The sequence below is a fragment of the Dermochelys coriacea genome, chromosome 2, assembly GCF_009764565.3.
Source record: "Dermochelys coriacea isolate rDerCor1 chromosome 2, rDerCor1.pri.v4, whole genome shotgun sequence".
NCBI lineage: Eukaryota > Metazoa > Chordata > Testudines > Dermochelyidae > Dermochelys > Dermochelys coriacea.
The window spans coordinates 33,785,868-33,800,763 of NC_050069.1; the positions used below are offsets into that span (position 1 = coordinate 33,785,868).

General features: G+C 37.2%; 1 protein-coding gene across 1 annotated transcript in view; it reads left to right on the plus strand.

The window, feature by feature from the left end:
• EIF3E (eukaryotic translation initiation factor 3 subunit E) overlaps positions 1 to 14,538 on the plus strand; it is a 56,894-nt gene extending 42,356 nt beyond the window's left edge. Inside the window, exons 11-13 of the mRNA XM_038390754.2 lie at positions 10,439 to 10,541; positions 12,301 to 12,435; positions 14,366 to 14,538. Coding sequence (XP_038246682.1) covers positions 10,439 to 10,541; positions 12,301 to 12,435; positions 14,366 to 14,404 — 277 coding nt within the window. The 3' untranslated portion in view covers positions 14,405 to 14,538. The remainder of the gene's footprint in view (positions 1 to 10,438; positions 10,542 to 12,300; positions 12,436 to 14,365) is intronic.
• The last annotated feature ends 358 nt before the right edge of the window (positions 14,539 to 14,896 follow it).

A 14,896-nucleotide genomic window follows, 5' to 3' on the forward strand; every position in this document is an offset into this window, starting at 1 on the left:
TTGATGTGGCGGGGGGGGGGAGGAAGAACCACTGAGCATGCCCAGTAGGCATCTTCTAATTTGGCACATCCTAATGAAGCTGTGCTTCTTGGCATCGCCACAGAAGTCTTGGAGAAATACACACTATCTGGCCTGCTGCTGACTGTCTTCACTTCCCTATCTTCATAAATACTGCACCTAGCTTTTTTAGCTTTTTATTAGTTCATCTAATGGAATCTTTGTTTTCGGCTTTTGGAGGTAGTAATACCTCATAACTATATTTCCCATACTCTGTTATAACCAAGGTAACTTCTTTCACATAAAACAGATATGTTTATTCCAACACAGTTCTGTTTTGAGTGGATTAATTTTTATGTAGTATATTACCAAGTAGTTTGTAGCACTGAGCTGATGGAGTTTATTATAAACACTATCACTAAATCTTCTTGCCACTATCAGCAACATTCCATATCATATCAATTGTATAACCTCCCTTGAGAGTCTCAAGTGATACTAGTATCTCTAGCACAACACTTCCTGGTTTGAATCTAATCTTAACCCCTGGTTTACTCTCCAGCTACTGTTGAGGCAGAAGGCTGGGGTTAGACATAGTTGTGACCAGGTCATGGTCAGTATGGTTAAGTTGTTGTGTAGTTGGAACCTAACCATATACCCCATAACCATTTAAATATCCTCGGTAGTTCAAGGCTTTAAACAGTTTGTTTGGTTGGGGGGGGAGGGAAGAATAGTGGGGAAACTGATTTAAAAAAGAAAAATGTTGAGCCCTGTTTGATGTTACCAGTAATCTCTATCTTTGAATATCATGTGGTTCCCAGCACCAGTGATGGAAATTGGAACTATATGTACTAGTGGACAAACATCCATAGACTGATGGAGTTTAGGATATACAGATTTTCATCAAAATGTATTCTAGCAAGTATTTTTTATGTAGCATATTTTCAGGATAAATTAGAAATCAGTTTATTGTTAGGGAAATGTTTGCCAGAAACTATTAATGTAGTGGTACAAGGCTAGTGAAGCTGACTACTTTGAGATATATCATGTTTTTCTGAAATGTAAAAGCAGCTCTAAAATGAAACTTGGAAGAATTTTCAACTGCAGATAAAGACAGAATATGGAAGTGGTATTTAAACGCTTATCTGAAAATATGCTTCTGCATCCCTTTGTGTCGCTCTCTGTTAAAGAAACAATTAAGACGTTTAACTTCAACAGAGATGGAATTGGCAAAAGACTCTTTTTAGTATGTTATGAAGTCAGCAAAAAGTTCATTTTCCTATTCCTGTAGTTATAGTAGATAACAGGATAAAAAGTAACTTTAATTCCAGCAATCTCTGCCTAAATGCTTTTCATCACCTATTTTCATTACTCAGCATTATTTGTCTTCATAAACTGATTTTGAAAGTGTTTTTAAATGTCTGGAATTCATATTTACCAGATAATTGCTGCCTTTATTATTTATTTTATATGGATTCCTTATTAGTCAGATTGAATAAAGTCTTTAACAGATGGTGATGAAAGTTTAAAATTAAGAATGTGAAGATTAGTGGGGATACTATTTTCATTTGTCTATAAATTAGGCATAAGAATTTTAATCAGCCTTACTTAATGTTGCATATATTAATTACAAAGTTGTAATGCTATTAAACTGCACTAGATGCTATGTATCAAGTTAAGATTTTTATTTTGCTTCAGTATTTTTACATCAGTTATGGCTGATGTAGGAGTATAAAAGTTTTTAATGAATGCTCAAAATTCCCTCAATTGAAAAAAATAATTTGTTGTAAAGTACTACGCTCGTAAGGATTAGCTTCTGCTAAATATAGGATGATTTATGGGGCTCTGCTAGTGCCTGCAAATTTTCAGTACTGTAAAAGTTGTACATTTGACAGATCTTAGGATTTTAAGAAATACAAAGCTATTCCGGAATGTTGGTGTCATTTGAGCTCTCTTGATGACCTTAGAGAGCCTACTTATATCTAAATGTTAATGATTATTAGTAGGATCAAGTTAGCTCAGAGTTCAAGGACTAAGCAAAGAGTCTCTTCTCATTAAAGATACTCTACAGGACATTTTATTTAGCATACTTCAAAGAATATTAATATTTACATTTATAAAAAGGATTTAACTATTGATCACTCGTGCAAAAGTAGCTGAAGGTTTCACTTGATGAATCAGTTTTATGTTTTATGATATGCTGGTCATATTTAATCTAGCATTTATGTTCTTATATATTCACATTTTAAAGTGTGCATTCTTCATATGCCACTTTTTTTTATTTTGAGAAGCAAAAGAAATGTCTTCTGTAAAGTGAGGTTCCACTCTAGTGCCATCCTAATCAAAATAGCCAGTGCATCAGTGAGTTAAGGAATCTTCCCTTTCTCCTTCAAACACACAATAGTCCAACCAACATTGAAGAAACCCATGTTTCTGTTCATTCTAGCCCATTACCACCCAGTGTCAAACCTGAGCAAGCTTATGGAAAAGATAGCCAGTCTTAACTACAAGCTCAACTGATTTGAAGATAAAAGTTTAGACCTGATACAGTCTGAATTCTGGCCAAGACATGGAACTGAAACTGTTTTAGGGACACTGATCAATGATCTCCTCTTGTCAGGAGATAGAGGGCAAACATCCATTCTCATCCTCCTGGACCTTCTGCAGTATTTGACACTGATCATGAGATGTTGTCTCACCTGAGAGGTGGCAGGGATCCAGGGAAGTGTGCTAAAGTGTTTTAGTGCTGGAAGGCGTACCCAATGGCTAGTGACTGGAAATTGCATCTCTACCTCTTGAACTTTCAAGGGTCAATTCTCTCTCCAGTCTTTTTCAGTATCTACATGTAGCCACTAGATGAACTCGGCAGATGACATGGACTCAAGTGCCACAACATACAGATGAGACACAGCTTTACCTTTCCTTCTCCACATAAGACTGGACTTGGCAGAATTGGAATTTTTTTATAATTTAGATGGATAATATCGGTTTGTTTTTAAGCATTTTTTTTTAATTTTTGTCGATTCAGATTTTTTTAGTTGCACAAAATTATGGGAGGGATCAGACCATAATTTATTTAATGATAGTAGACATTGAGATTCAAAAAGGTAAAGCTTTATAACAAGAAAGCAATAAAGACATTGTCAGCATCACATATCAAAATATACAAAGTGTAAACATCCTTAAATCAAACTAGTAAGTTCTCAAGCAGTACTTTTCTTTCTTTGCCTGTCTAAATTTCAATTATTGATGGAAATATTTTTTTTCATCGGTTTGTATATGGCAATGAAATTAAAGTTTACTGACCTGTATCGATACAAATCTAATCCTTCCAAGCCTGCATATGGCCGTGCCACTAGTACCAAGATGGATCAGTGCTTGGACAAGATCAGCTCATTGGTGAAGAACAGCTGAATCTAGACAAGACAGAGGCTATGGTGGGCAGAAGAAAGCATTTGAAGAGTTTGTAGCCACAATGCAGTTTCCTTTGGTTAAAGGTACAGATACACAATTAGTCAGTTTTGGTTTGTAATTCAGATGTACTCTTGAATTTCTTGCTAACACTAAGCTTTTACATGGCAGTATCCTCAGTTGACCAAGAGACTCCTTCCCATGCTGGCAGACCTGTCTTCAGTCATTCATGCCTATGTTATCTCTTGGCGGATTACCTGGTCACGAAGTCTTCAGCATTTAGAAAATTCCAGCTAGTACAGAGTGCTGCAGTTGTTTCCTTAGCAACACAGGCTACTGCAAGCTTATTAAACATGTCCTCTTTTCTCTCTGCCTGCTTCCCATAGACTTTCAAATCAAGTTCAAGGTCTTAAGAGCTGCTCGTGGCTCAGGCCCAGGATATCCAAAAGATCACATAAACTCTGGGATGAAAACCATGGTTGAAGGTTTCTGTAGCACAATGGAGCGCTCCAGAAGGGTAAAACTTGTCTTTTCAAGAGACAGAACTTTCTCGGGGCTGCTTTGAGACTGTAAAATGAACTCACCCAAAAACTAAGGACCATCACAAACCTCACCACTCCAAGTGCAAGGCACATTTCTTTGACCATGTCTTCTCTAACAAATACACAGTAGTAGATGTATTTAAAAACAAACCTCCTAAATGCCTACCAAAACATGATGCTCTACTGCACATACTTCTCCCCCTCAAGAAGGGGCTGAAAGAACAAACATGACATGTAGTAACATTGTTAATGCACTGTTGGAAGGTGCTCAGATACTATGGTGATGAGCATTGTATAAAAACCTGTATTGAGTAGAATACTACCAAAACTGAGCTTGTAGTTAACAAACACGTGGTTGACTCTGCTTGATGTGAGTAGTTGAGTCTTAAGTTCTTTATATTGGTTGTGGGGAGTGTGTGTGTGTGTATATATAAAATGTGTGTGTGTGTGTGTGTGTGCGCGTGCGCGTGTGTGTGTGTATATATGTGTGTGTGTGTGTGTGTGTATATATATATATAATTTTTATACTGGAAGACTAGCATTTTGCTGTCTTAAGGGTGAGAAACTTTCAGAATTCAACTAGAGAGGATCATTTTTGTTATGTTGTCCAGCAGCCTTTATTGACTGGGGGAGATGGACTAATTGGGTCTACTCAGTTTTTTATTTTGGAGTCTGGATGTCGATTTCCTTGTCACATGTTGTCCCAGGTAATCACCTCTTCACACACCTCACTGCTTTGTTCGGTAGGTAATCATTTGTTAGTCCTACTCCCATTTTGAAGCTCAAATCTCAACTCTGCATACAGCATTACAAAACTGATTGTGGGCTTCTTACAGAAATATGTAAGTGTTTCATGTATGGCAGACTCTATAGTTCCATGGATTGGTCAGCTAAGGGATTTTTTTATTGAAAGGCTGACCACTTTATTTTAGAGTCCAAAGAAGATGACGCCAAGTGAATCCCAGTTCTGTTCCTGGACCTGAGAACTACTTACCCACACCATATTGCTTGGTAGTATTGCTTAATTATACAGAGCAAATTTGAAAACAATTAGTGGGAAATCTGTTTTTCCATATGTTAGAGAAAAATAAAGGCCTTACTTAAAAAATTAACTGTTATTTCCATCTGTTGGGCAGCTGACATTTCCAAAGGATGCAATTACTTTGTTAGTTGTAACTTAAATTTTACTTCCTAAATCATCCTGCAATCATGCCTAATGGTGAACAATGGATTAAATTAATTCAGAATGTGAGTGGGTTAGCTTAAAACGTATGTCTTTATTTAGTAGAGGAGCTGAATACTAGTGATTTAGTCCCCCGTGTTCTCTCCCACTATAAACTTCCTGCAAAAGAAACCTGTTTCAATTGATCTGTTTCAATTGTATATTTTAAATATCTTGAATCCTTAATTCTATATCTGGAATTCTGTAAACTGTTTAAATAGGGGGAAAGCCTTCAGTGTAATATGAACAAATGGAGTTGAGGTTGTAAGACACTTAAGTTAGGCAAAATGATCTGAAGAGTTGCATCTTGAAGCTGTTTTAGCTAGAGAGATGCACAAGTCAAAGTTTTTGTTTGAAACACAAAAGAGACAGAGAATATGAATTTACGTTTTCTAAGTATTGGGTTACTTACAATAAAACTTTTATTAGCACTTGCAACTTTGGGCACTTTTTAGTTTCATTTCACCTTTATTCTCTGTAGTTACCGTTGAATTATTGGCTCTAGTCACGCATTCAGGAAAGCTATAAAACTGACTTCTTTTGCTAATCTTAATTTTCAAGTTTACCTTTAAAAATATGCTTAGACTTTCACAACGATCATTCCTTTTACAATGAGCATTTGCAACTGGTGCTGAGGTGTGCCCAATGGGCAGGATTTCTGTGTTTTTTGGCTTGAGAAATTATTAAATAAAAAATCAGTTTGAATACATTGTTTTGTTAGCAAATCTTCTTGTTTGCTTAAATTGTATGCGTGTTTTAAGAACACTGAATTTAACTTACTATGGTTTCTTGAGATGTTTATTTAGGAGCAGCTTGCAAATTGTTTTCTCTTAGAGGCTGCTGAGCCAGATGCCTGCAAAGTTGTAAACTAGAACACTGACTACAAATTTACATCACATTTGAAAATACTCAATGTGAAATGCCTGTGGACAAGGTTAGAAGTGCAATGTGATATAAAGCTTAAAAAAGACGTGGCCTAATTAAGTATCAGAGTGGTAGCCATGTTAGTCTGGATCTGTAAAAACAGTAGAGTCCTGTGGCACCTTATAGACTAACAGACTTAGTGGAGCATAAGCTTTCGTGGCTGACGAAGTGGGTATTCACCAATGAAAGCTTATGCTCCAATACATCTGTTAGTCTATAAAGTGCCACAGGACTCTTTGCTGCTTGGACTAATTAGATGTTTTTTTGCAGCCATTCTGCAGTCAGATGCGTTTTCTGTTACCATAATGCAGTTAATGGAAAATCAGATATAAATGTTGATTTGTAATCATATACATTTCCTTTTTGAAATGAAACTTTTTCTGCATGTTCCTCATTAAAGCACACTTTGTAGCTAGTGTTTTAAAGAAAACTTATTTTTTTTGCATTTAGCAACAGGCTTCAAAAGAACATATTTTGAGCTTTAATTTTTAAATGTGACCTGCAAATATATTTCAACAACAAAAAGACAACATGAGATATATTTTGTAAATGTCTCAAATAAGTAGTGTAAGAACAACATTGAGCATGTAAGTCAAAAAAAAAAAAAAAATCTTGTTTTGGGCCTTTAGCAGGTAGGCCTATTGTAGATAGACAACACCTGCCCTGAGTAAAGCCAGCTACAGACAGAATGTATCATCAATCAGGAAACTCCATTGAAAAGCCTGGACCTTACCTGAAGAATGTAAATATTAAGGTGTCATTAAGATACTGGAAAATCTCTCAGAGCTTGTCTTAAAATATTTTTTTACTCTTTGGCATGTAGTGTTTAAAATATACAATATTATGTGCCTTAAACTTCTTCCTTTGACTATTGTTGACACCAGCACTTACAGCAGGGTAGAGCTGGATATTGACAAATTCAAAAAGGTTTTTGTTTGTGATTTTGTAAAATCCACCTATTGTATGAATTGCAAAATGCAAATTATAGCTTAAGTACTATGCATATGGGAGCTATAGAAAAAACTAGGATAGCTAGCACACATGTTAAGAGCACTGCTCTGTTAAAAGAACAGTGTCAAATTGTATTAGATAAGGTCTGAAGTGTTTTGTTTTGTTGTTTTTAAGCACAAATATCCTGATTTCACTGAAGTGTGGTTATTTGCTTGCTGTATTAGGACAGTGACTGAGACTCCAAAGAAATAGTCATTCCAAGACTAGAAGAGACCTTATAAGGAAACTTGTATTACAATAAGTACACACAGATTGCTTGCTTGATATAGATCTTAATTCAGGAAAAGACTTCAGCATGTGCTTAAAGTTAAGTGCTTTCCTGAATCAGGGCCTTATGCAGTACAATCTTTTTAATTCTGTTTGCTATTGCTCTTTGCTAAAAGGTGGTGAGAGTGGTGTTGCCATTTTTAATAGTTATTTTCAGTCTGCAGAATATGAGCAATAGTGAGGTTTCGTTGCTAAATGTCACTAACGTTTAAACTGTGCTACAGTACATATATCCAAGTACTTAAAAAATAAAGTTCTTCATGGCGCATTATCCTTGACTTTTTATTTTAGTTATTTGCTATCTTGAAATATTTGCAAAAAGAAGAGGAGGACTTGTGGCACCTTAGAGACTAACAAATTTATTTGCGCATAAGCTTTCGTGAGCTACAGCTCACTTCATCGGATGCATTCAGTGGAAAATACTGTGGGGAGGTTTCCTTACCTGATCACTCTTGTTACAGTGTGTATGGTAACACCCATTGTTCCATGTTCTCTGTGTATATAAATCTCCCCACTCTATTTTCCACCGAATGCATCCGATGAAGTGAGCTGTAGCTCACGAAAACTTATGCTAAAATAAATTTGTTAGTCTCTAAGGTGCCACAAGTACTCCTTTTCTTTTTGCGGATACAGACTAACACGGCTGCTACTCTGAAACTTGAAATATTTAGTAATCCGCATTGCAGATACCTAGTCAGTGTGAATTGATGATCTATTCCACAGCAGAAGCTTTTTTTTTTAAATAAAAATGAATTATATTACTGTGGCCCAAAGTAAGTTACTTAATACACTGCATATTTTACCCTCTTAAGTTTTGTAAAAACTGCTTGTCAAAAGTGAATGCCATCATCCTGTTTCTTTTTCTTTTGTGCTTAAGTTAATATGTTTAGTGTGAGTTCTATTAACTGGCTTGCATAAAAAGTAACTGACTACTCTTTTGGCAATTAAAAGATGAATTGCTTGCAACAGGAAGTAGTAAAACAACGAGGGGGGGCCCTGTTCTATAACTTTGTTACCCGTTTGCTTTTGGGTCAGAAATGTCAGGTAAAAGCATCAGACATTAGCCAAGTCTGGAAACTGATAGAAGCATGAGATTTATAAGCCTCCAAAATGAGCCAAGCTACAGCAGGAAATGCAGGGAGTTTATTGGAAAGCCACAGGAAACACCAGCTGGAGGAATTATGGCTGGTCAAAACAGTGCCTGTTTCACTAAATAAAATGACACACATCCCCACTTGCATTTTTTCCTTGAAGAATGAGAAATTGCAAGAAATCTGGGGATAAAGTGCATCATCCTCAAGAAGGTGATGTAATTGTCATGAATCTTCTATATCAGAAATCCTCTGAAGTTCAGGAACAAGTGTCATGACACAGCACATCAAAGTGAACTGCCAGCTGTGTGGTGCTTTACTGCTAATTGAGTTAATGTGAAACACTTCCCTGAACCAATTATCTAAACTGTATTTAAATCCAGCCAGCCTTCAAGAAAAGGAAAAGCAGCTCAGATGGTCTCTTTATAGTGTTAGTTGCCGTTTTATGTTGTGGTGAGATTACTTAGGCGCCTAATCTTATTTAATACGTTTGGTTTCTGGAATATATAGTCATGATATAATAAAATTTTGTAACTGTTCATCAACATTGAACCTTTTCCATTTATGAAATGACATTTGGATGACTAAGCGTGTGAAATGTAAAATCAGATTTTAAATAGTATATTAAATTATTTATTACAGCATGTATCATTCTTGGCTTTTTAAGTGTCAAACAAGCTTAGGGGCTTTCATCTTACAGTGAATGTGTTGGCAGTAATTGTAGCATGTCAGTAAGTGTTGGGTTGGTTATATGGGGTAGTCTACTATAAATTTTTCCTGTGTATTTATTTCCATTCCTACAACTGAGTACGACTGACTGTGTCCTGAATGATACGAGTGAGGAAACCATAAAGCAAGGGAGTCTTAGCCCTGCATGTATCTTAATAAGTTAAAAATCATTATTTTATTTCATGAAGGAGGGTTGGTGGTAGGTATATCTGTATTCTTGTTGAACATACTGTATAGATTATTTTTGCATTGCACACACACACACTGTCATATGCAATATTTGATTGCTGTCAACCAGAAACCTCACGAGCCAATCAAGATTTTCAAATTGTTCAGGTTCACACTCTTGGCTACTATATGCTGATTGGCTTCTGAAGAAGAGGCCCTCTTCATTAAGAAGGTGGCTTTAATTTAGTGGTTAGTTTTGCATATTATGAGCCATCTTCTCAGCTGTTTTGGAGTCATTGTCATTCTATGGGATAGAGTTGCCGCAAAACTGATTTACCTGGTAGCAAGTTGCTTATATGCCATAGATCTGCTGTAGCAGCTACACCACCCCTTCCCCTGCAACTGGCATAACAATGTGGCCAGAGCATCCATAGTCTATAGCAATCCCCAGCTCCTAAGAAGGCTCTTTGGGGCCATAGGCAGCTGGTGAAAATTCAGCCTTTGATTTGCTCTAACTTTTGTGCCATTGAGAGGGAGATGCATGGCTAAAAGTTTAAAACAAACAAAACTGTTCTAGCATTTCTTAGTTCTACACAATATATTCCACGCTATTTCAGAAATTGGATTCAGTAGGTGTCCACATAAAAGTACAAATAAATCTTAGATAATTTTCAGTTTCATGCCAGTATGCTGAAAATTAATTATCTAGAGACAAACTTGTAAAATAGTATAGTTTAATTCATAGGACTGTGCTTGCATCTGGTTGGGTATACTCCTGCTTAGACTTTGTGTAATTGCTTGTGCATACTATAGAAAGTTATGACTATACTCTTATGACAAAACCGGTGATATATGAAATTATTTCAAAGTCAAATGAAAACGTGATTCCCAAACACACAAAATTTAGCACGTGATAAATGTTTTAGCTAATTTGCAACTTCTTGTTGTTACTGAAATTGTCAGCTTAGCTGATCACTGTTAAGTGACCCATGGTGCTTGACATGACAAGTATTACACTAACATGAGAGGTGATAATTATTTCTGTCTTTTGAGAGCAGTCTGTTTTTTCCTTTCATCAGTATGCTGGCAGATAAACTAAATATGACCCCTGAAGAAGCTGAACGATGGATTGTCAATCTAATTCGAAATGCAAGACTGGATGCCAAGTTAGATTCAAAATTGGTAAGTTTTGTACTTCATTGTGTAGAAGAGTCCAGCTTTATTTGTTTTTATCATAGTTTTCTTTCATACTAGTTGCTAACAGTATTTGTAATACTAATATATCTTTACATATTTTTTATTCTATTGATTCTGAAGTATGGTGTTCTTCCTTTACCAATTATGGCACTGCACAGACAGTTGCTGTTGTAACAAGTATAAAGGTCATTAATACTAGTCCTGAGAGCCGGAGTTAAGCCTGTCTGTCATGGTATGGTTAAAGTTACATTGTGCTACTCTGAAACCTGTCATTGTGTCAGTTGTAAATCATACATTTTTTTTTTTTTGTAATCTTGGATATACTCACAGTGGCTTGTAATATTTTTTTAATCCTTTATAGTTAACTGGACTATGAGTGAAATTTTAAAATACACCTCTACCCCGATATAACACGAATTCGGATATAATGCGGTAAAGCATTTCTCTCAACTCCCTCCCCCTCCACAGCTGATTTGCAGCAAGCCTTGGAGGGAGGTGGCGAGAAACGGAGAGGCAGTATGCTCAGGGGAGGAGGTGGAGCGGAGGTGAGCTGGGGCGGGGAGCTGCTGGTGGGTGCTCTGCACCCACCAATTTTTCTCCATGGGTGCTCCAGCCTCGGAGCACCCACGGAATTCGCCTGTGGCAGCAGCGTGTCTAGCTTCAACATGTTGGTCTGAGCATGTGTTAAGGGGGCTGGGCTGGGGTCAGGGGGTTGGATAAGGGGTAAAGGGTCTCAGGGGACAGGGAGCAGGGGGGGTTGGATGGGTTGGGAGTTCTGAGGGGTCAGTCGGGAAGTAGGTGGAGGTCAGATAGGGGGCGGAGCCTTCCCTACCCGGCCCTCCATAGCAAGTTCGATATAACGCGGTTTCACATATAACGCAATGAGATTTTTTGGCTCCCGAGGACTGCGTTATATCGGGTACAGGTGTAGTTGGTCAAGTGAAGTAAGGTCCTGCACTTAATGGCATTTTTCTGTTTGTCTGTTGTAATGTGATAATTTGTGTAAAACATATCTGATTAGTTCCAGAATTTGATATCAGTGGGTATCCATCTCTCTTTCCTGCTTTTACCAAAAAAATCAAAGCTAATTTCCGCTAAACTCAGGCTAATTGGCTGATTTGCCTTTGATGTCACAATCCCACTAAGAAGCTTCTGAATGCTGAGTGACTTTGAAAATCTGGCCCTTATTTGAGTGCCTAAATGGGAGCTGAGGTCTTTTGCTAATCTGGTGACAATTATTGTGGATGCTGAGGATTTGAAAAGCTGGCCCAGAGCTCTTTGGCCTATTTCCTTATTCACTTCTATTTTGTCACTCTTTGCAAATCCTTCTCTCCATGGGAGGGGTGCTGTCTCCATTTCTCCCTCCCCCACATACATCTACCCCCATGCCAGCAGCTCTGAAATAGAGGGGGATGGGTGAGAGTGGGACAAAAGGGCTTGTGGGTAGAATGGAATGGTGTAAGTAGTACCTGATGTGTGCAATGAACTTGGCCTACATAAGCAGTGAATTGTACAGCTCTCTAGTATAAGTATACAAGAACAAAAAATGATTTACACAATTGAATGAAGATTGCTTTGGATCTTAGAAATACTCTCCACTTGAACATGTGTGTGTTAGGGGCAAAGTTAGTTGTTTACAACCTTAATTTTGGCATTTCTTATCACTTTTGAGTGGTTAAATGCTTTTGCATATTTGGCAAATTAAAGTATGATCCCTCATCAGTGTTTTTTATTTAATTTCTAGGGCCATGTAGTTATGGGTAACAATGCAGTTTCACCCTACCAACAAGTGATAGAAAAGACCAAAAGCCTGTCTTTCCGGAGTCAAATGCTGGCTATGAACACTGAGAAAAAATTGAACCAGAGCAGTAGGGCTGAGGTAAGTACCAGTTACCACGAGTCTATATTTCCATATCCTCTTCTAACTTGGAGAGAAGACTTTCGTTATTGCCACTAAACATACACTGTATATTCTTTGCTTCTCACTCCCTCCGTGACATTTTTAACTGCTGTGTGGCACTGGAATTAAATTGAAAAAAGATTTATTTTGTTGCCATGAGTTTACAAGTGGGCAATAGTTCCTGCTTTCTTTCATCTCTTATATCCCTACTTTATTCTTCTAGTTCTTCCTTTCACCCCTCACATAGTTCCATATCCCTCTTTCCATTCTCTGTTTTGGTTCTCGTCCTCATTTAACAGTGCCCTCTTGTACTTTATAGAGGTATAGGCAATTCATTAAACTGATTCCTGATGTGGCATTACAGAAGCATCTATCTAACATGAAAAGGGATGGATTTATGCTAACCTAAATATATTTACTGAGTTAGCAAGGTCATCCTGGTTGTAAGGTATTATTTGCTACCATACTGGAGATGGCAGTTCTTTAGTAACTCTTTCCTTTGCTTGGTGGACACTTCAGTCATTCAGGGGATGTCTACACTGCAGTTAAAAATCCACAGCTAGCCCATGCTAGCTGACTCAGGTTAGGGGTCTATTTATTTGCGGTATAGAAGTCCAGACTTGGGTTGGAGCCTGTGCTCTAGGACCTTGCAAGGTGGGAGGGTCAAGTCAGCTGTCGCGAGTCAAGTCAGCCACGGGTGTCAGACTGAAGTGTGTAGACATACCTTAAGTTGATATGGTTAGAATACAAACCTCCCTTAATCTGTGGGCAGCCATGCACCTGAAGAAAAAACGAGACTGACATTAAAATGTGGAAATTGAATGGTTGTGTAAAATTCTAAGACTCAGTCTGAATCAGTTTAATTAAGGACTAGAGGTTGTATTGATGAGCTTAACTACATGGTTTTCAGTATAACCAGAGTGAAAATAAATGATTAGTTTAAAAGGAAGGAAACCTCTCCTGCCCCAACATAATACATATACGTAGAGAGAGAAAGAGAGAGACACTCTCTTGGCCTCCCAAGCATAGGCACCAACTCCAACACCCACCAGCTTTCTTCCCATTTTCCTCCCGCCCACTGTTCCCCGGCATACAAGAAATGCTAGGGAGGAGCCGGGGACAGGGCATGCTTCAGGGGACAAGTGGGGTTGAGCACCCCCGGGGAAAAAAGGAAGCCAGTGTCTGTGTTCCCAAGTCTCTTATGTTGAGGGAAGACAGAAAAGCAGAAGACTCAATGAGGCCCACCAGGGATTGTGCTATATTGATTTAATTTACCTGGGACATGCTTACATGATATGGTTATGTTCTGGGGAAAACCCATAGATAAAACAAATTTTTTGAAAATTCCTACTAAAGCTAAAAAAAAAAAATACAAAATAAAATTTTAATTGGCATTTATCATTAAGGCTGAAGGGACCATTCTGACAAAGTAAGGTATATTAGTTTAATACAGTAGAAAATCATGTAAAGGTCAAGTAACAAAATTTGGAAATAGTGTTCCCTTGAGACACTTCAGGACTGTTCAAAAATACTATGTTTCCTGCCTTTCTGAACCAAGGAAAAATCTTTGTGGCAATGTAACTTTGTTAATAGAACCAGGATGTCACAACAGGTTTACTTTAACTTTAAAAATACGGTATGTGGGAGTGAATCACTATTAAACACTGTGATGCTGATTAAATGTTTAAGCGGTTCATTTATCCATGTATTATGACTTGATTAATTATTAAACTGATTCCTGTTGGGTGGTATTTACAGAAGCAACCATCTAACTTTATGAATAGGTTATTTTAAAAAGTTATTACAAATAATAATGTAGTATATGCTGTTAACATTTCATTGGCTAACTTAAATAAATGGCTTTCTTTTTTCCTGCTGATCCTTATTTTTTTGTTTTATATATTTTTAGGCACCTAACTGGGCTACTCAAGACTCCGGCTTCTACTAAAACAGTTCTGAGGGGGAGAAATATCAAATTTTCATTTGAGAGGAGAAGATAAATACATTGTGTACCTTTTCTCAAAGAGCTAATTCTGGGAATTTGCAATACCTAATGAGTTGAATAAAACTGGGTACTTTTAACTGTCTGTGTAGCTTTATAATTTGAGTAGTTACACATTTAAAAATTTGCTACAAGATAAAATTTGGTACAGTATAGTTCAATTCTCCAGATTTTTAAATTAAAATTTAAATGTTGACTGCATTTTTACAATAGGCCACAAGTTCCACTTGGTCCAAGTTCAAATCTATTTTTGCATCCATCTCTGCTTGGAAACATGGGAATTCTATTTCTAGTTATTTATTTCTTTGTATATTGCCAACAGCCACATCATCAGATAAAGTTATGGATTATGGGTCCAAGACAAGAGAATGTTAAAAGCACGTTCCTGAATGGTACAAACTTTTGGACAACCCTAGAGTATGTTGCCTATATTCCATA